Consider the following 19,954-nt stretch of genomic DNA (forward strand, 5'->3'; position numbering starts at 1 on the left):
GGAGGATTACCACATCATCGTCATCCATGAACTGATATAACGTATTCGTTTTAAAAAATAAATTGAAAGGACCACGTAAACTTAACTTTTTCGTCACACGTTTGACGACCCCAGAATATGTTATTGGTGAAGACAAACGTATTGCACATGTGGGGGACGTTATCGGAAGGTACTCTACAACACTATTTATATCTTGGAATAAACCGCCACTTTGAAGATACACACAAACATCATCACTTTGACGTGATTTCATGTTTTGTGATGGTTGATTGTGTTTAGTGGGTTAAAGGTTGTGATGGTTTATTGTGTTTAATGGGTTAAGGGTTGTGAGAGTAGAATATATGAGAAGAAAAATGAAAGGGAATATGTGAAAATTTAGGAAATAAGAGGTTGATATTTATAGTGAAATTGGTTTTAGAAAAAAAAAAATACTTAAAGACTGGATCGCCCCCCGATCACCCCCCGGAGGCGATCCAGTGACGTAGCTCGCCCCCTGGTACAGAAAAAATTATTTTTAAATTTTTTTTTCTTAAAAAAATAATGATCACACCCCAAACAGTAAGGATCGCCCGGTGGTTAAAATTGTAAATGACTTAAAAATTGGTTTTTTTTGTAGAAGAGGGTTTTATAAATTAGTTATTGTAATAATTTTTCCTTATTTCCATATGAGACGTTATATCGTTTAGACGATAACACTTACCCTGTACCATGATAAAAAAAAAATTATATCATACAACATGATAAAAAATTATATCATACACTTGTCGGGTCGGGAACTTGGATTAATTTGTCCAATCGCTCCACCTGCCTCCGCCACTCTGCCATCTGCCGCCTGCCTGATCTCATCCCATCACATCTATGCCAACAACAGACAACAGGAATCCACGCATAGAATCACACGATCGCATCACAAACCCTGCAACCAAGCCCACATAATTCTAAATCAATCGCTCCAAACCCAAAACAGATCGGTCTTTGAATGCTTTTTTTCACTGCTTCGATCACAGACGTAATCCCTTGGAAAATCGTAAAACCTTGCGTTCCTATTGAACGGCATTCGATTCATCTGTTGAAGAATTACAATCAGGCATTAGCTCTTTGATTGCAAAATGGTGTTGGTTTTATCTGTAAGAGATTATGTAAATCGAATGTTACAAGATATTTCTGGCATGAAAGTCCTCATACTTGATTCCCATACGGTACGCTTCAGATCTCCTCGTTATTAACATATTTATCATAATTGTTACTCTATGTTACTTCTTATCATTACTCGTCACTGTATTACCTACTTGTTTTCATGTTAATTGGCGATTAATGAAATTTTTTAAGGGGTTTCATATAATTTGTAATTAGTTCAGAAGCATTTTGCAGCATACGTGTTGCAACTTCTTTTGGAGTAGATGACGATTCAAGTTCATTATCTGGCTGACTATATGTGCTCTAACGACTAATAGATTCTGTACTTACGTGGGAAAATCTTGAACAAACAATTAGTATACTGTTGTGGCTTCTTGAGGTTGGGGATTAGAGTCAATAATCCACAACACTTGGGTTAATAATTATGAGTATATGTAAGATATTTTGTACTCTCGCTTGTATCTGCTAGTTGTATCTTTTGACTTCGCTTGTGAAATGAGCTATGTTCAAGTTAAAAACTGCTAGACCAAAGGCCTTTTGGTAGTCAACTATTTTTCTGGACAATAGAAAACCCATGTAGCTCATTCCAGTCCGGATGGGGGATTACATTCTAGTTTCTTAAGTTGAAGGCTTTAGGTTAAACAACATACTAACGTTCATGTGCCTTCATTAAATGATCACTATTGTGAGATATATCAAGTAAAAACAAAATTCGATACATCCCTAGAAGGTGCAACCGTTTTATATGGTGCCACCGTATCCAAAAATTATTGAGTCCGTCCCTGGTTGGTTGATGGAGCATCTTTTTTTCTATGTTATGTTGCAGGTTAGTATTGTCAGTGTCGTGTATTCTCAGTCCGAACTTCTGCAAAAAGAAGTGTTTTTGGTGGAATTGGTTGATTCCATCTCCATGCCAAAGGAGTCCATGTCACATCTTAAAGCAGTTTACTTTCTGCGCCCAACATCAGAGAATATTCAGCATTTGAAACGTCAACTGGCTAAACCTCGATTTGGAGAATATAACCTCTGTAAGTTTCTGTAGGTATTTCATTTTCGGAGGGTGAACCCCAATTGCGGACATGTAATGTACACACATATGAATATTAGTCTATCTCCCTATAGTGTTCTAAGAAGGGACCCTTTTGTCTTGTTCAAGAACTTCTCGAAATGATGTGCCTGGTAAAGGGCGTTATGATTTTCTCATGTGAATCTATTCAAACCAGGCTTATTTTGGAAGGTGCTTTGGAGTTGGAATTCAAACGAAAAGATATTTTGGAATATCAAATGAACTATCTGCATCATAAAAACTTAATATGAGTTAGTTCTAGGTAGTATGATATTTACTACCATAATGCAATCATATACCAGCCAAGTCCAGCAACTTCTCGTATGATAAATTGTGCTTGTACATTTATTGCAGTTTTTTCAAATATGTTGAATACGACTCAGCTCCATATCTTGGCCGATTCAGATGAACATGAAGTTGTTCAACAAGTCCAGGTTAGCTCATACTTTGATATAGTTTACTGGTCCATAAGTTAGACAGGGATCTTGAGTTCTTCCCTCATATGTGATTATGCCTGAAATGTTTTTCTGTCTATAGGCTTCATGCACTATAATTTTCATTTGATCAGGTTCTCTTGAAATTGTGCATGACAAAGTTGCACTTCTGTAAATATCATTCCCTTTTGCACGTGTAAACTGGTATGATTTTATTCTGCAGGAGCTTTTTGCTGATTTTGTTGCAATTGACCCCTACCATTTCACTTTGAACACACCATCCAATCATATGTATATGCTTCCTGCTGTTATAGACCCTCCAAATCTACACAACTACTGTGATCGAATTGTTGATGGACTTGCAGCGATCTTTTTGGCTTTTAAAAGGAGGCCCGTTATTCGATATTCACAGACATCTGACATTGCTAAAAGGATAGCACAAGAAGCTTCGGTGAGCAAGCAAATCTTTTGATGTCTTTCACTCTTTTCTTATTCAATTAAAATGCATAACTGTAGTGATTTAGAGCAGAAGTATTCTATTGAAATTAATGTTGTTATATGGTAGAAGGGAATGAATTTTTATCATTACACCCTGCTGATTTATTCAAAGAATTTGGGTTGTAAGACTTGTAACTTAATTTTTTTTATTTTTATTCTCAATGTGGGCTACAGAAGCTGATGTACCAGCAGGAAAGTGGTCTTTTTGATTTCAGACGCACAGAAATTTCTCCCTTGTTGCTTGTAATTGATAGGAGGGATGACCCTGTTACTCCATTGCTGAATCAATGGACTTATCAGGTACCATCATCTGTTGAGTAATGATCACAATTTATTGGCACTGCATAGAAGTTCCAATCTTTTGTTGTTTTGAAACCGAATAGCTGGTGGAAATATTGGAAACAGTAATATATATTCATTGTTCATTTTTGTAGGCCATGGTCCATGAGTTGATAGGTATTAAAGATAATAAGGTAGATTTAGGAAATGTTGGAAAATTTTCGAAAGATCAACAGGTCAGTTTTCACATCTTTATATCTAGATATAATCAACTATATATCCAGGAATTCATTGTTATTTGTTATCATTGCATCCCTTTATGACATATTAACAAGAAGTAATTATTTGTGTATGCCTTCTGAAATAGGAGGTTGTATTGTCGTCTGAACAAGATGCCTTTTTTAAGGCTAATATGTATGAAAATTTTGGAGACATTGGAATGAGTATAAAGCGGATGGTGGATGATTTTCAGCAAGTGGCAAAAAGCAATCAAAATATCCAGACTATAGGTTTGAACCAACAAAGTTCTATCTTTTGGCTCTTGCTATTAGTTACAACAGCAAAATGTATTCAGTAACTAGTAACACAATCTGACTATACTACTTTTTGTCTGAGCACAGAAGACATGGCTAAGTTTGTTGACAACTATCCAGAGTATAGGAAAATGCAAGGAAATGTATCTAAGCATGTAACCCTGGTCACAGAAATGAGCAAGATAGTTGAGGAGCGAAAGCTTATGTTAGTTTCACAAACAGAACAAGAATTGGCATGCAATGGCGGGCAAGGAGCAGCATTCGAGGTGCTTACATTTTGCTTTCCATATCAAGTCTATGCGTTCCATCTTTAAAGTAGTCATATTACTGCTGAGCTGCAATCCTACAACAATATGTGATGTTATTCACTCTTTTGACAATTAGTCTTACTTTTTGAACATTATGTTCCGACTAAAAGCTATTGCAAACAAAAGTACTTTTCTCTGTAGAGAGGGGGATGGCAAGCTAATCCACATTGCATTACCAAAACTAAGGACTTAAACACCAAATTTGTTTTGTGAAGGATGAGGTTCCTTTCTTGTACTTGTGGCCTTACTTCTCCACATGCCAAAAGTAGCTAGATGTGAATTAGGTCCATTAATCGGTAAAGATATTTTATTTATAAAATGTTTTGAAGGAAAAAAACAGAAATACCATAACAAGAAGTCATGAGGTGTAATGAGAGGGTTGAGGTGATAAGTTAGCGTGTATAGATAATTTGGGAAATAAGATTGGAATCTCATTGGAAGCCTTTGTTAACAATGGATTGATTCTGTACCTGTTGCTAAATAAAGATTAAAGAACAATGCTATCTTACTTCCAATCCTAAATCAATGTTCAACCAAGGTTGAACGAGGCATAAAAGTCAACATCCCAATTAACATAAGCTTGAATAGTCAAAATGTTCTCGATGCGGAAGATAATAAATATCCTTATTCATTCAAACATGGTTAATCATAAATCAATAAACTTGAAGCTATATAATAAAGAAATAGAGATAAATGACAACACCGAGATTTACGTGAAAGCCCAAAATGGTAGAAAACCACGAGTGGAGGAGACCACCAAGAAAAGCGCCGTAGTAAATGTTGAAGTTACAATAGTTGAGATAACACAGAGTTTAAGCTCCGGTTCATCAATGGTGGTTTTGGGGTATTTATATATCAATATTGACGCTAACCGACATAAGTAGACCTAAAAGGCAATAAAAACCCGTCATGTGCTTTAGGCGACCTTGAGGGAAACCTTGAGGTCCCTCAGGAGCTCGCCTGGTTTTACTGATGCTGCCGAACGCGATCTTGAGAAGGCCGCCTTTGAGCTTGCATAGGTTGACACGACCGTGCTGCAACATAGAGGCACGACCATGCACAATACTCCCAGCCTTTCTGTCCCTTTTGCTTTAGCATGACACAACCACTCTCAATTCCTTTGCAAACATGTCATGATTTTGCAAAATGAGGGAGGGGAGTTTGAGGCACCATTCAACAATACATCAGGCTTAGGCTTGTTATATGGGCCACCTGCACCGGAGGTGTGAGTTTTAAATAGGTGATGTATAGGGTATTATTAACTTGGGTGTTATTAAATTTAATGTGTGTACAACGGAAGCAACTAACGTATCAGAAATCTAACCAACTAAACTGGCCAACTAATTCAACCAAAGCATATAATGAAAATACAATTTGAACTTTATACTTGCCTACATTTTTTGGACTGTGAAGCTAATTCAGTTTAGGTGTTATGGATTATTATTTTGGTGTTATTAGTATTAATTTAAGTTGGAGATAATGACAACTGATGTGTACAAGGAAAGCAACTGAACTCTATCAGAAAGCTAACCAAGAAAACTGGCCAACTAATTCAAGCGAATTCTAAAAAGAAATTGAAAGTAGAATGTTAACTTATAGCATCTTTTGGACTGCAAAGATAAATCAGCTTAGAAGGTGATATGGATCTATTTTTAGTTGTTATTTTGCCGTGCCTGTTATAAGAAATTACGTATTTTCTTATTATATTAGAGCATCTCCAACAACTATGCTAAAATAGGAATTGTAGTGGTTTTAGAGATTTTTTTTGCTCGGACAGGTATGCTAAAATAGGCAAAGGAAGAGAGAGAAGTTAAAATCTCCAAATTTGGAGAAATTTCTAAAACTAAGGTTTAAGAAAGAGAAACGATATTTTAATCTTTACCACCAATAAGAGGCATTGAAATCAAATGTTTAGTAGAGAGAAAAACTATTTTATTAATATATTGCATATTTTAATAATATGATTGATGTTAGAATCTCTAAAATAGAGTAGCTGTTGTAGTTGGATGTAATTTTTCTAAGATTTTGACTTTTGATACTTTATTTTAGAAAAAATACGCATAGCTGTTGGAGATGCTCTTAAGTAACATATAGTTATGTTAAGAAAATTGTAAGTTTCGCAGGGTCACTAAAGTTGTTACATCAACATGCATTTGAGTCTCAACTAGTAGGTGTAGGCTACGGTCAAAATTAGATGTGAGCCAATCATTAGTTCCTTAAAATGAAATCATCCCTTTCATGCTTTGGTATCCAAGACCAAGTTGTTTGGTTTTTTTTGGTTGTTCAACACTCTTCTTTTTACTGCTGTGGAAGGTATTGTAAAATGTATGTTATTGAGAATAAGCTTCTACCATTATGACTTGACCCTTGTTCTTGATTGCATGTCACACAAAATGATTGATGTTTGCCTTTCTTCTGTGCTATATAATGAATGTTAGTTAACTTCAAATCTTAAATCAATGTTCAACCAAAGTCAAACTAGCCATAAAAGTGAACATTCCAATGATCATAAGCTTGAACACTCAAAATGCTCTTGATGCAGAATATAACACAGATCCTCATTCATTTATACATGGTGAATCATAAGGCAATAAACTTGAAGCAACGTAATAAAACAAAAGAGACAGCAGATAACACCGAGATTTACATGAAAACAAAAAACGAGGAAAACCATGGGTCAAGGAGATCACGGAGAAAAGTCCATTAGTAAATGATGAAGTTACAATGCTTGAAAGTAAGCCACAATGGACAAATCAATTGAGGTTTGAGAGTATTTGCATATCAATATTGAAGAAGATGACCATTGAAAATAGCCCTAATAGGCAATAAAAACGGATCAGATGCTATAGACGACCTTGAGGACGACCTAGAGTCTAGCTAGACTGGTTCTTTTGACGTTGGCAAATGTGATCTTCAGAAGGTCGCTTTTTAGGTCCCATAGGTCAACACGACCTTTCTACAACATACGGGCACAATCGTGCATAAAACACCCAAACTCTATGTTTGATTTGTTTTAGCATGACAAAACCGTGTTGAATTCTTTCGCAAACATGGCACGATCATGCAGAATAAGGGAGGGGAGTTTGAGGCACATTCAACAATCTCCATAAATTCTCTCAAGTAAGCACACAACCATGTAACATATCTCCAAGCACAAAGCTTCAAAACCTCCCACCGGTAACCAAGGTCATGGCTTCAAACCTCACCAACAGTGAGGAGTATGTGTGAGTATTTCCATATACAAATATTGTACATTCTGCAAACTCCTTAGAATCGTTTGAAAATTTCAATCATCAACCCCTGAAACGTACTTGTTGCATCTGCCAACCTGAAATGCATAACCAAAAATTCATGCATAACCAATAATGTTTGATCTCTTTTTGTACTTATGCCTTGGATTATACTTCTTATTGGAACAATAACAGTCTCTACGCCCTTTTGTGCTGCAGTGTCTGATAAATGATGAAACTTGGCCCTCCGTTTGTTTGTGGAAATCATAGAGTTCCTCACTCCTACTCGGTCCACTTATACTACTTGGAAATTTCCTCGTATTCCAAAACATCGACCTCTTATTTGTACTCAAAACCTTGTTCTTCTCTTCTAGTTTGGTAGCTAGTTCCATGGCCTCTCCTACAACGGTTGGTGGATCAATCTCGGTTTTGCCCGAATTTTTAGATCCAATCCATTTACAAATTGACTTAAGATACCTCCTTCAATACGCCACACTCCTTGTCATATTGTTGGATTTAAACTGTTCTGATACCAACTTGTTACATACCCACCTATTATATTGCCTTGTAGTAGAAAGAAAAATCAATGTTAGTGCATTGGGAATGGGAGCACCTTGGGGCAAGTGAGGCTATTAGCTATTCTTTTGAGTGGGCAAATCGGTCAAGTTATAGGGGTAATATGTTACGAGTCCAGTTCTCTTGGTAAAAAAAAGATGGGTCGTGGAGGTTTTATGTAGGCTATAGGGCGTTAAGTAAGGTCGCTATTCCCTACAAATACACAATTCCGATGATCGGTGAGCTGTGGGATGAACTACATGGATCACATATATTTTCCAAGTTGGATCTGAAGTTGGGTTATTATCGATGATCGATCACTCTTTCTTTGAAAATTGAATCAAATTTCAATTGGATGTCAACTTTCTCACCCTCTACTTCACTCAATTTCTTTTTCAATATAAGAATTTTTTTCTCTAATTTAGCTTTTTCAGATCTAAGTTGTTCTTTTTCTTGTCTCAGATCTTCACATAAATCTTTATAACCATAACTTTCAGTTTGAAATTTTAACATTAAAGCTCTTTCATTTTTTAGTTTCTGTTTTAAAGAAATAAATTCGACATTCATAGACTCAATTTCAAGAATAAATTCAGAATTGGAAGAATTGAGTACCTCAAATTCATTCTCGGATGATGATCCTCCGTCTTCATTTTGCTTAGCCATTAAGCACAAATTGACTTGTGTGAAATGAGCAGCCTTGTCATTAGATGAATCTATCAACCTTCTTTATCTGCTATCAGCGCTTTGCCATCTTCTCGAGTTTTGGCCAAATATGATCTTTTATGATAGTAGTTTGAATCTTTAAACTTTCTGAAGCGGTAGTCTTTGACGAAATGACCAGTCTTGCCACAGTTGAAACAATGGTTGTTTTCAACTTTGATTTCTTTCTGGTCTTTCTCTTTGGCTGTCTTATCTGATTTATCTTTCTTGCCCCTACTCTTATCATACTTAAAAGCTTTTTCTTTCCAAACATCTTTTGAAATTTCTTTGTCAGCAAAGCCAGCTTCTTAGAGAACTTACTTATGTTGTCATCAGATTCAGCAGATGAACCTTCAGCAGATTCACTTTCTTTACTCATGTTGACTTTCACTGTGACTCCTTCATTCTTCAATCTAATCTTTATAATCGGTGATCTTGGATACAACAATATTTGACCCAACACTAAGATACAAGGCACGATTAGTAGGAAAAGGCTGCACACCGACATACGACATCGATTATCAAGAAACATTTGCCCCAATTGCAAATATTGATACTATTCGGGTTCCTCTATCACTTGTTGCCTATGCTGTTACTGCGGTCAAAATATAAAATAGTGGTCATGACTGATATTTGAAATAGCGGTTATCACGGTGGTATAGCGGTCCAAAAATAGCGCTTCATATAATATTTCATAGAATTTTATATATATATGCATACATAAACATATTATATGCATTAATTAAAAATATGGTTTCAACATCTAAACATCAATATAAACAAGTTTCACAAAACAAAATAGGAAAAGTGTTCATAAACGATGATAGAAAACTTGAATAGTGTCGAAGAAGGTTGACTGTCGACGATGATAGAAAGAAATTGAAAACATAATATTCCAAGAATTTCTAGACGGGATGCTCGATGATATTCGTTGAGTGTAACTGGATTAAAGTAAAATAAGGGCCCAAATCAAAATAAAAGCCCAAAAAAGACAAATTTAAGCATTAGATTCAAAAGAGGCCCAACTGAGAATATTGGTATTGCGGACCGCTATTTACCTCAAATGTCGGTGAAGTAGTGGTAAATTGCACCGTTATTATCGAAACTGCTATTTTGTTTATGAACGATAATCGCTACTGCATTGCTGTTGCACCGCAATTAACAACATAGCTTGCTGCAAATTTCGATTGGCCTCATCAACAACTAGACATTAAAAATGCGTTCCTAAATGGCAACCTCAACGAGGAAGTCTACATGGACTTACCTCGGTTTTCATGCTATGAGTGGCACCCATAACGTTTATCATCTCAAGAAAGCAATCTATGGTTTTAAACAATCTCCTAAAGCCTAGTTCGATCGATTCACTCACACGGTTAAACAATTTGGGTATGCTTAAGACCATGCTGATCACTCTTTTCTATCTTAGGTAGCACGATAAGATTGCCATCCTAATAGTTTATATCACGACATCATAATTACCGAAGATCATGCCATGGCGATCGTAAAAATCAAAGTCCATTTCGCTAAATCCTTCGAAATGAAAAACCTGGTCCATTAAGGTACTTTTTTGGAATGGATATTGCGAGAAAGAAATCTATGATTAACGTGTCTCAAAAGGAAATATACGTTGGACTTGCTAAAAGACAATGGATGCTAGGATCTCGGCCAAGCTCTACTCCTATGGATTCTAATTTGAAGCATGATGCTATTTCTACGGCACAGGGGGAGATTCCAACGCCTTGTTGGTTGACTGATATACCTAATGCATACAAGGCCTGATATTACCTTAGCAATCAACTATGCAAGCCAATTCATGCAATCAACTATGATCCTATGATATCTTAAAGGTACACCAGGTCATAGTTTACTAGTTTATGAAACAAGACAATCGAAGTGTACAAGTGTTCACAGCTAAAATTTGGGCAAGTTGTCAAAGTGATTGGCGTTCTACCTCGGGTTATTGCTCGTGTGTTTGGCAACTTTGTCACGTGGTGAAGTAAGAAACAAGAAGTGGTCTCAAGAAGTAGTGCTGAAGCTGAACTACGAGCTATTGCCCTGGGTGTGTGTGAAGCACTCTTGCTAAGGAGATTACTGAGGGAACTAAGAATTTGTGTCTTACACTCGGTGGCTATTTGGTGTGACAATAAAGCTGCTATCACTATGAAACATGATCTAGTTCATGATCGAACAAAACATGTTGAGGTGGATCGTTGTTTTTCATAAAGGAGAAGATTGACAAGGGGATCCTGAAAGTCTCCTACATTTCTACTACTCAACAAGTGGCCGGCATCTTCACTAAAGCACTAATTTGCCACATTTTAACACGTTAAAAGTCAAGTTTGGATTGTATAACGTATACCATTTAGCTTGAGGGGGAGTGTAGAATAATCTGTGAATATGGATTAGTTGATAGTTGTAGATAGACCCTGATAAGGGAACTTCTATAGATTAGTCTTTGTCCCATAATGTTAGGAGTTGTAGTCTCTCTCATCCTCCTCAATTGTATATATGTTCTCTTATGTTGTAACTCAAGATACGACATTAAATACTTTTGTTACTGCACCTCTAAAGCTTTTAGTACCGATCAAAGAAGCTTAAGGCACCTAATAGAACAGAGTAAAGTAGGAATGGATTACCAAAAATGGATGTACAAGCGGCTGGGATTTGATTTTGAAATCCAATATAAATTCGGGGCTAAAAATCGGGTGTCTAATGCCTTGTCAAGGGAATTTACATTCGAACTCGATTTGGGTCAATTGTCTCGTCAATACCTACGAATGGATTAATGAAAGAAATAGAGGCCGACTCTTTCCAAAGGGTGAAGCAGGCTATTGAAGTCCATGGCAAGATCCATGTCGGATACAAGGTAGAACGAGGTCGCCTATTAGACAAGGGAAGTTAGTAATTCCCCACACTACATTGTTAATTCCCATGATTTTTCACGAGAATCATGACTTGGTGGTTGGGGGTCATTCGGGCGTACACTACAGTGGTAGTGTGTTGAATCAGCAGCAGACAGTAAACGTCTTTTTTATGGGCACTTTATTCTGGCTCCACTTAGAAAAGGTCAAGCAGACACGTAACTCAACAAGAAATTTCCTACCTGTCCAATTTCTAATGAATCGAGATATATAATTAGCAATTCCATTTAGATGCTTGAAAGATCCAAATAGAAAACCAATTCTTGCTTCAGAAAGGGACTTTTCTTTTGATGAATGAATCTTCCATTTCTCGACAGTGAAGTAAGACCAAGCTCACGAGCTTCCTGGAGAACCCGTAAATACTTCTGCTACAGACACCCATTCGTCTAAATTTGACTTGGATTATGATAAACTAATTACTTGTTTGCTCAAGATAATTGAACGTAGGAGTTTAAGACTTAACGATTGGCTTCAGAGTGGTTTTCGGTAGGCATGCAAAGGGCCATTCAGGAGTATGTGCAAGCTTGATCAATCTGCCAACCAAACACCTTCTTGGTCTCTTATAGCCGTTACCCCAGCCCTCTCAAGTATGTGATGATGTCTCAATGGATTTCATAAGTCGTCCTTGTTCTAATGGTTTCGAAACGGTGCTGGTCGTAGTTGACAAGCTGACGAACTATGCCCATTTTTTGGAGCTAAAACACCCTTTTAATGCATCCTCAGTGGCAGCTGTGTTCATCAAATGACTCCATGGGTTTCCTTCGACATAAGGTTTTCATGAGCACATTTTGGCGAGAGTTATTTAGACTCCAAGGCTCCACTTTGTTGTAGCACGACTTATCACCCCCGAACGGATGGTCAGCACGAAATTGTCAATAAATCTGTGAAAATGTACCTTTGCTGCTTCATTCAGGGCAGCCTCGCAAATGGCTACAGTGGCTGCCATAGGCTGAGTTTTGGCAAAACACAAGATATCATTAGTCTGCAAAGTGCGCTCTGTTAAATGTCTTGAGGACTGGCTGCTGGAAAGGAATGCCATTTTAGACGAACTTCGAGCTCACTTATTACGTGCCCAACAGAAAATGAAGGTTATGGCCGATAAGTCCTGCAAGGCAGTTGAATTTGAAGTTGGGTCCTAGGTATATCTTAAGCTTCAACGTGTTATACCTTATACTAATAGGGTACAAGTAGTTATTGCATTAAGAGTACAAGTTGGTAATGCATTTGTCTGGTATAAATAGGTGTAGGAGGGTCTAGGAGAAGGTATTCTGTTTTGTAACCCTTTGGACGTGAGTCCTGTGGAGAGATTCTGACCTCTCGAAAGCCATAAACCTAACTGTAACCATTCGATTTCCCCATTAATCGTTAGATTTCTTTTGCAATTCCATTCTATTTCTTTCAGTGTACATCACAAGCCTATTGGTAAAGATCCATGTGTCAACGCCTATTCCAGAAACTTGCTGCTCGTTTCTATGGGCCATTCCAAATTATCCAATGTATCGGTGTGGTTGCCATTCAGCTTCAGGTTCCTATTACTACTCAAATACACGCTGTGTTCCGCGTCTCCCAACTAAAGAAGGCCATTGGAGAATAGTTATCGATCCCATCTTTACCTCCTAAACTCATTGAAGAATTGGAATTAGAAGTTGAATTAGAGTCTCTTTTTGGAGTTCAGACGACAGACACTGATATGGGGCAATGGATAGAAGTCTTGTTGAAATGGGAAGACTTGCTGGAATTCGAGTCTACATGGGAAGACTTGGCTAAGATGCAACATGCTTTCCCTGATTTCTAACTTGAGGACAAGGTGGTTCTTTGGGGGTGAGGTAATTTTACATGCCCACCTATTCTATTCACTTATAGAAGAAAGAAAAATCAAGGTCAACGGATTCGGAAGGGGATCAAGTTGCGATGTTAGGCTGTTAACAATTCTGTTGCGTAGGGGTAAATTGGGAAAATTGTAAGGATAGATGAGCCTAGGATAAATAAAAGGGAGTGGGATGAGTAGGGTAGGCAGATATTGGGCATTTGTTTGAGGGACCCTAACATCTCGAATTACTAGTTATATTCATTTTGTTTTTTTTAATCAAATCAGGCCGACAGTTTCATCTTATTTTTTCTTTTTTTTTGAAACCAACAGTTTAATCTTTTTTTAAACCAATAGTTTCATCTTCTATTCTGCTCCTTCATGATTGTTTTCTATCTTGTTTCTTAACTCAACTGTTGTACAATGGTCTGTTAGAACATTTCTGTATACTTTCTGTTAAATGCTTACAGGGATTTCCAGCTCTAGGAGAGGCTGAAGCTCTCCAAGTCATAAGCCATTTCACGAATCTAGAACATAGCCCCTCCCTTTTCCCTAATATATGCTAACATGCTAACATAACATGAAGAAAAACCTATAATTTCCCAACATCTTTTTACATGCCAACAGCCTTCATTCATAATACTATTCGTACAAGTAATGAACTCTACCCTTTCTTTAGCTCTCCTAGCCTAAGTAAACCTGACATCAGGTTTATTAATTACAACTGCTTTAAATATTCGCCTACTGCAACTTGGTTGGAATAAATGCCTGTTGCTGAATAGAACTAGATAACCTTTAGAAGCTCTATGCAAAAAGAAATGCATAATTGTATATCTGGAAACGAGATGTATGTAGAATAAGAAAATTGTTTAGAAGTTTGGTCTGTGTCACTTGTATGACTATATAGCTTCCTGCTAGAGATGGAAATTTTACCCTATTGGGACGGACATTTTTATACCCGAAGCGGGGTCGGGGATGGCATTACCCTCCTCTAATCCGACACTGATTGGAAATTTTAGTTTATTAAATATATGTGTGTAGTGGGTGTATAAAGAAATAAATATGTATATATGTATGCATTTATTATTAAATGATAAATACATTTGATTTTTTTTATTAATCTGGATATCCAACCCGCTATGCGAGCCGACTAATCCCAGGGCGACCACCTGCTTTGCTCGTAGCCCAAAGTCACAGCATTTGAACCTTCATGGCCACAAGGGGATTTTTATTTCTCCTTGGATTTGAACCTGAGACCTCCAAGCACTTTTGACCTTTGGAGCCCAAGCTCAAACCAATCAGACACCACCCTTGTGTTTAAATATATTTGATTTTCAATATTGGTAATTAATGTAGTTACGATTTTAATATAGTTTTTTACTAAATGGGTACCAAACAGGTTCCCCGAACCCGCCGGGAATTCCTTCCTTCCGAACCCATCGGGGACTAGTCGGGGCAGGGTTGGGGACGAGGAATGAGTTGCCCGCCCAATACCTGCTCTGTTTCCATCCCTACTTCCTGCTCATAGTTGAGAGTTGCATGTGGGTCAGAAACCAAGTCAAATGTGGTTCATTAGATGGGAACTGCTGAAGGTTCAAGTTTGGGTAATGCTGTAAACAAAATTGATTAAAATGAAAGTTTTATGAGGGATAATTCAGGGTTAATCTCGGGTTAAAATGTCATTAGGATGTCAAATAATTGTTCTCTATAAGAAAAGAAGCAACCTGGATTTTAATTGTCTCATAATTTAGGGGGTTTTATATCGATATATGATTAACTATATAAGGTGGTGTCTTCCAAGTAGTCCTAAAAACTGGAATATTAGTTGCCAATCAGATTCTGTGAGAAAGATATGGTTTTTGACGAGGTTGTGCATGATAAGTATCAAACGATTTATATTAGATTCTGTGAAAAATGGAATATTAGATGCCAATCAGATTCTGAGTAGTCCTAAAATATCAAAACAAGTTATGTAGCAGTCTCTGTTAATTAGTTTCAGGTTGCTCTTCTTTTCCCTTTTTCTTCTCCTCCTCTTATTTGCCAAGCATAAAGACCAAGAAGGGTAGCACCATGCCCTCATGTTATGTCAATTCGGGATTGTTGCAAATGGTTCTTTACCCTTCCTACTCAATTACACCACTACATGTGAGGACATGTGCCAGACCTAAAATACACAATGCCATGCACCAGGCATGACATGATTACTATTTAATAACATTGAACAAGAAAAATTCTAAAATAAGGATTGTTGTGGTAGGTAACCTTTCCTGCTTAGTTTTTTTAAAATATGTCAAGTTCTTTCTTGTGTAGGTGTCTAGAGCATCCATTACATTTGGAAGAAGTGACATTGAAGTTTTTTTAGTTGAGAGTTGAGACTATTAACATGACCTCTTTGTGATTGTTCTTTAGGCTGTCACAAATCTTTTGAACAATGAAAGTGTCTCCGACATTGATAGACTACGCCTTGTTATGTTGTACGCTTTGCGGTATGAGAAAGAGAGCCCTGTTCAATTGATGCAGCTTTTCAATAAACTGGCTTCTCAGTCTCCCAAGTACAAGCCAGGGGTAAGTGCACTATTTTATACTTCAATTACAATGTACCATGGCGTTTTGTTACTATTAACTACAAATAAGCCAGTATGGTTTTTTCTGTCTATGGGATTTGCAGTCAATACATTTAGCAGGGTGGAATATACTAAATGATTTATACTATTGTTATTATATGATGTCCTTTGTTTTTTTTTTTTTTTTGATTAACCTGGATATCCAACCCGCTATGCGAGCCGACTAATCCCAGGGCGACCACCTGCTTTGCAGATAGCCCGGAATCACCGCATTTGAACCTCCATGGCCACAAGGGGGATTTTTATTCCTCCTTGGATTTTATTATATGATGTCCTTTGTTTTTTGATATTGGTAAAAGACGCCCTTCCGATGACAGGCCACAGGGCATATAAACCTGAGAAAGTTGACTTAGCTGCAAAGTTGTACCTATATAATTTGTATATGGAATACAGCTAGCTGATCAAGTCCATCTTATTCAAATGACAGCTTGTACAATTCCTTCTAAAGCAAGCAGGGGTTGATAGACGAACTGGAGATCTGTATGGTAACAGGGATATCTTGAATATTGCCCGTAACATGGCTCGTGGACTGAAGGTTTGCATGAAACTGTAACTTCAAATTTTCTTGGACCTTTGTTATGTGGTGCTTAAGTTTTTTGTTCATGGTCTTATTAGGGGGTTGAGAATGTGTACACTCAGCATCAACCTCTTCTTTTCCAAACAATGGAGAGCATTGCTAAGGGAAGGTTGAGAGATGTGGATTACCCCTTTGTTGGGAATCACTTTCAGCAGGGCAGGTCTGTCCTCTATATTGTACCTTATTTGCAGTTTTGACTGTATTGTCCATGTTATTAGGACCTAATCTTTTGTTTACCTTATGTGCAATATTGGAAATGTTGAATTATTTGTTGCTTCCTTCGAAATTAAATAAAATTGAAAAATATTTTTATGTTTGGAATCATGAAGTTACTGGCAATCAGAAAATTGCATTTAATGCTGCTGTATGAGAAGCCGGAAGAGATCCTATCTGCTTGGAAAAGCAAAGGAGGGTCTGTGTGGACCCAATATCAGTTGTGAGCAGTTTTCCCTTCCTAGCTTGATGAATATGGAGCTCCTGTTTTTCATCTGCTATGTTTGAGTTTTGGGATTTTCAGCGGATTTGGATTGGAGGATCGAATTAGGTTAACTTAATATCAAACATCTAGACTATGTACACAAACTAACACATCTTTGCTCAGACACACACAAGTGCATTTGGTTCCTGTAGCCTGCTGTTGCATATTTCTTTTGGCCTTACAGCCTTATTGTGCTGCTTTGGGATGTCTTGGAGGTCCCCACAATCTAATTTAGTACAATCTGTAATCCCCCCCCACCCTTGCACTTTTCCTTGTATAGCTGTATTCTGCTGTGTGGGGGGGGGGGGGGGGGGGGGAGGGGTGAAATTTTATTGCTGTGTTTAAAGCAAACATTGATGAACTAAATTTATTTCCAAGAATTTATTAGTGCTATCAAATAGGACATAAAAATGTATTTCAACTCCCAAATTTTTTTTTAATGATCACAGGCCACAAGAAGTGGTGATCTTTATCGTTGGTGGGACGACGTATGAGGAATCACGTTCGGTTGCTCTACAAAATGCATTGCATTCTGGCATTCGTTTTATACTTGGAGGTTCCTATCTTCTTAATTCTAAAAGGTTAGCAGGTTACCACTGTGTTGTTCCCTCTAATTGTGATGAAAAGTTGGCATACAGAAGAGAGCATCTTCTTTATTGAATAAGGATTTGACTTGTGATGATGAAACTAAATAATTCTGTGCTGTTGTTTTACCATGTTTTGAACAATCTGAGAAACAAAATTGAACCATATGTGTTGTCCAAACCTATGCATGTCCTTAAAAATGTGTTTATAAGCATGCTTGAATAAAAGGATACCGTGCTTTATAACATCTTTTAATTTCCAAATTTACGTGTTCACTTCCCATTTCGTGTAGATTAACACATGTTCCTCCTGCTCAAAGTTGATTGTTGAAACTGGACATATATTTTCTTTTTGAAGTATATAATAAATTATATACAGAAGCCGACACTCCTCACCTTTGGTGAGGTTTGAACACTTAAGGCTTCCTGGGAGACTGCCTATATCTTCTACCAGTATCCCGGATGCTGCTGGACTAATGGCTCTTTGATAAGTTGACATAGACTTGGTATCGAGGGAGCATATTAAAGTTGATTCTTGTAATGTGTGTTTGTGTGCGTGTTGTAATTATAGAAATGAGGTGAAAACGAAAGTGATGGTCTAAAGAATTGCATATGCAGACACGGGCTTCAGCTTTTAGATATGAACCTAATCTTACATTTTGGAATGTGCAGGTTTCTGAAGGACCTTGAAGAAGCTCAACGGATTGCTCGCTCTAGCAGTGGTGTTGTTTAAATTTGAAAATTTGCAACTTGGAGGATTTTGCTATTTGGGTAGCGTGTTTTTGTAAGAAAATCAGGAAGCGATAGTGAACAGAGTATATAAGATCTTCGTGTAAATTGTAGTTGTTCATATTGACTTTTTGCTTATGGTCTTGGTTTTGTTTATTTGTTTGCACTCTCATATCAATTTTATTTTGTTTAAAAAAGATGGAACGGCACGAATATGCATTAATTATCGGGAATTGAATAGAATAAGTATTTATTACTTAGAATCGATGGTCTTTTTAATCAACTACATCTCAAAATATTTTTCAAAGATCAATGTGAGTTCAAGGTATCATGAGCTGAATACTAGAGGTAGATATCCCAAAAACAACATTTAAGATGGGAGAATATGGTCGTCATGAATTCTTGGTGATGCTCTTTGGGCCGACCAATGCACCAACAACATATGGATTTGATGAATAAAGTGTGTACATATCTTGATGAATTTGTAATAGTTTTCTTAGATGACGTCCACATTTAGTCGAGACTCAAAAGGAGCATTTACGAGTCATTTTGGCCATATTAAATAGAGAGAAATTGTATGCTATGTTCTCAAAATGTGAGTTATGGATTCAAGAAGTATAGTTTCTTCGTCATGTTCTAAGTGTAGTTGGTTGTGAATCCTAGATTTGAACAAGTAACGATGTAATCTAACAAATAATTAGGAGAAACCGTCATTTGTATTGATATTCTAGAGAGAGTTTACATGAGAGTGTTGCTTGTTTCTCTCTCTGCACTCTACAATTCACAAATCTTACAAAATGAAAACTTACAAAGTAAAACAATACAAGGAATCTATACTAGACTAATAAACCAAGTAAAATATCTTCTGATCTCTTCTCTTGTTGACTTCTGTTGACATCTTGATTTTAAGCTTTGACCAATCTTCATCCCTTCATACAATCAAGACTTGTAATCTCTAATACAACATATTTGACCTAATAATCTCCCCTTTTGTATTTGCGATCACAACTCGTTATATCATAGCTCTTTATCTTCTCTTCAACCTTAACAATCTCCCCTGATGAAGATGATAATACTTTGTCAACCTTTAATCGAGACGTATCCAAAGACAAACATTAACAAATACAATTTTTTTAGAATGAAACTTTACTTTGACATCAAACGACTTCATAAACTTCAAAAGCTTTCTCTTTTGAACTTAAACAAATAGTAGATCTTCGAATACACCTTTTGATTCCACAGTTAAGCTTTAGATATTTAGACTTACAGCTTTGATACTACGTATACTAAGCTTATCACCTTTATATCTACCATGAAAGAGATCAACTTCAACAAGAAGCTTTCCAAACATCTTTGATTTGTAAATCAATGAATCTTTCACAAACATATCAACCATGATTCCAAACAATTCAACACCAACCTTTTCACTACATCTACAATATTTGAATCCAACGACTTTTCAACCTTAGACTCAAAAGATTTAGATACTATTTTG

General features: G+C 36.9%; 1 protein-coding gene across 3 annotated transcripts; it reads left to right on the top strand.

Annotated features, from left to right (window-relative positions):
* The first annotated feature begins 837 nt into the window (after window positions 1-837).
* On the top strand, window positions 838-18,678 carry LOC112503244 (vacuolar protein sorting-associated protein 45 homolog). Of its 3 annotated transcripts, none has more exons than XM_025107304.1 (13): window positions 838-1,199; window positions 1,964-2,165; window positions 2,558-2,637; window positions 2,861-3,088; window positions 3,310-3,435; window positions 3,570-3,650; window positions 3,782-3,923; window positions 4,035-4,213; window positions 15,877-16,032; window positions 16,519-16,626; window positions 16,707-16,828; window positions 17,596-17,727; window positions 18,403-18,678. In XM_025107304.1, exons 1-13 carry the CDS (start codon window positions 1,110-1,112, stop codon window positions 18,461-18,463), a joined length of 1,707 nt encoding a protein of 568 aa, XP_024963072.1. In that variant the 5' UTR covers window positions 838-1,109; the 3' UTR covers window positions 18,464-18,678. The 3 variants fall into 3 exon arrangements, with proteins under 3 accessions (XP_024963072.1, XP_024963073.1, XP_024963074.1); XM_025107305.1 differs by lacking the exon at window positions 838-1,199 and adding an exon at window positions 2,361-2,465 and having other exon boundaries at window positions 2,083-2,165; XM_025107306.1 differs by lacking the exon at window positions 838-1,199 and having other exon boundaries at window positions 2,115-2,179.
* Window positions 18,679-19,954: the final 1,276 nt, after the last annotated feature.

This window comes from Cynara cardunculus, unplaced genomic scaffold (assembly GCF_001531365.2).
Source record: "Cynara cardunculus var. scolymus isolate 2C unplaced genomic scaffold, CcrdV1 Un_Scaffold_2739, whole genome shotgun sequence".
Classification (NCBI taxonomy): Eukaryota; Viridiplantae; Streptophyta; class Magnoliopsida; order Asterales; family Asteraceae; genus Cynara; species Cynara cardunculus.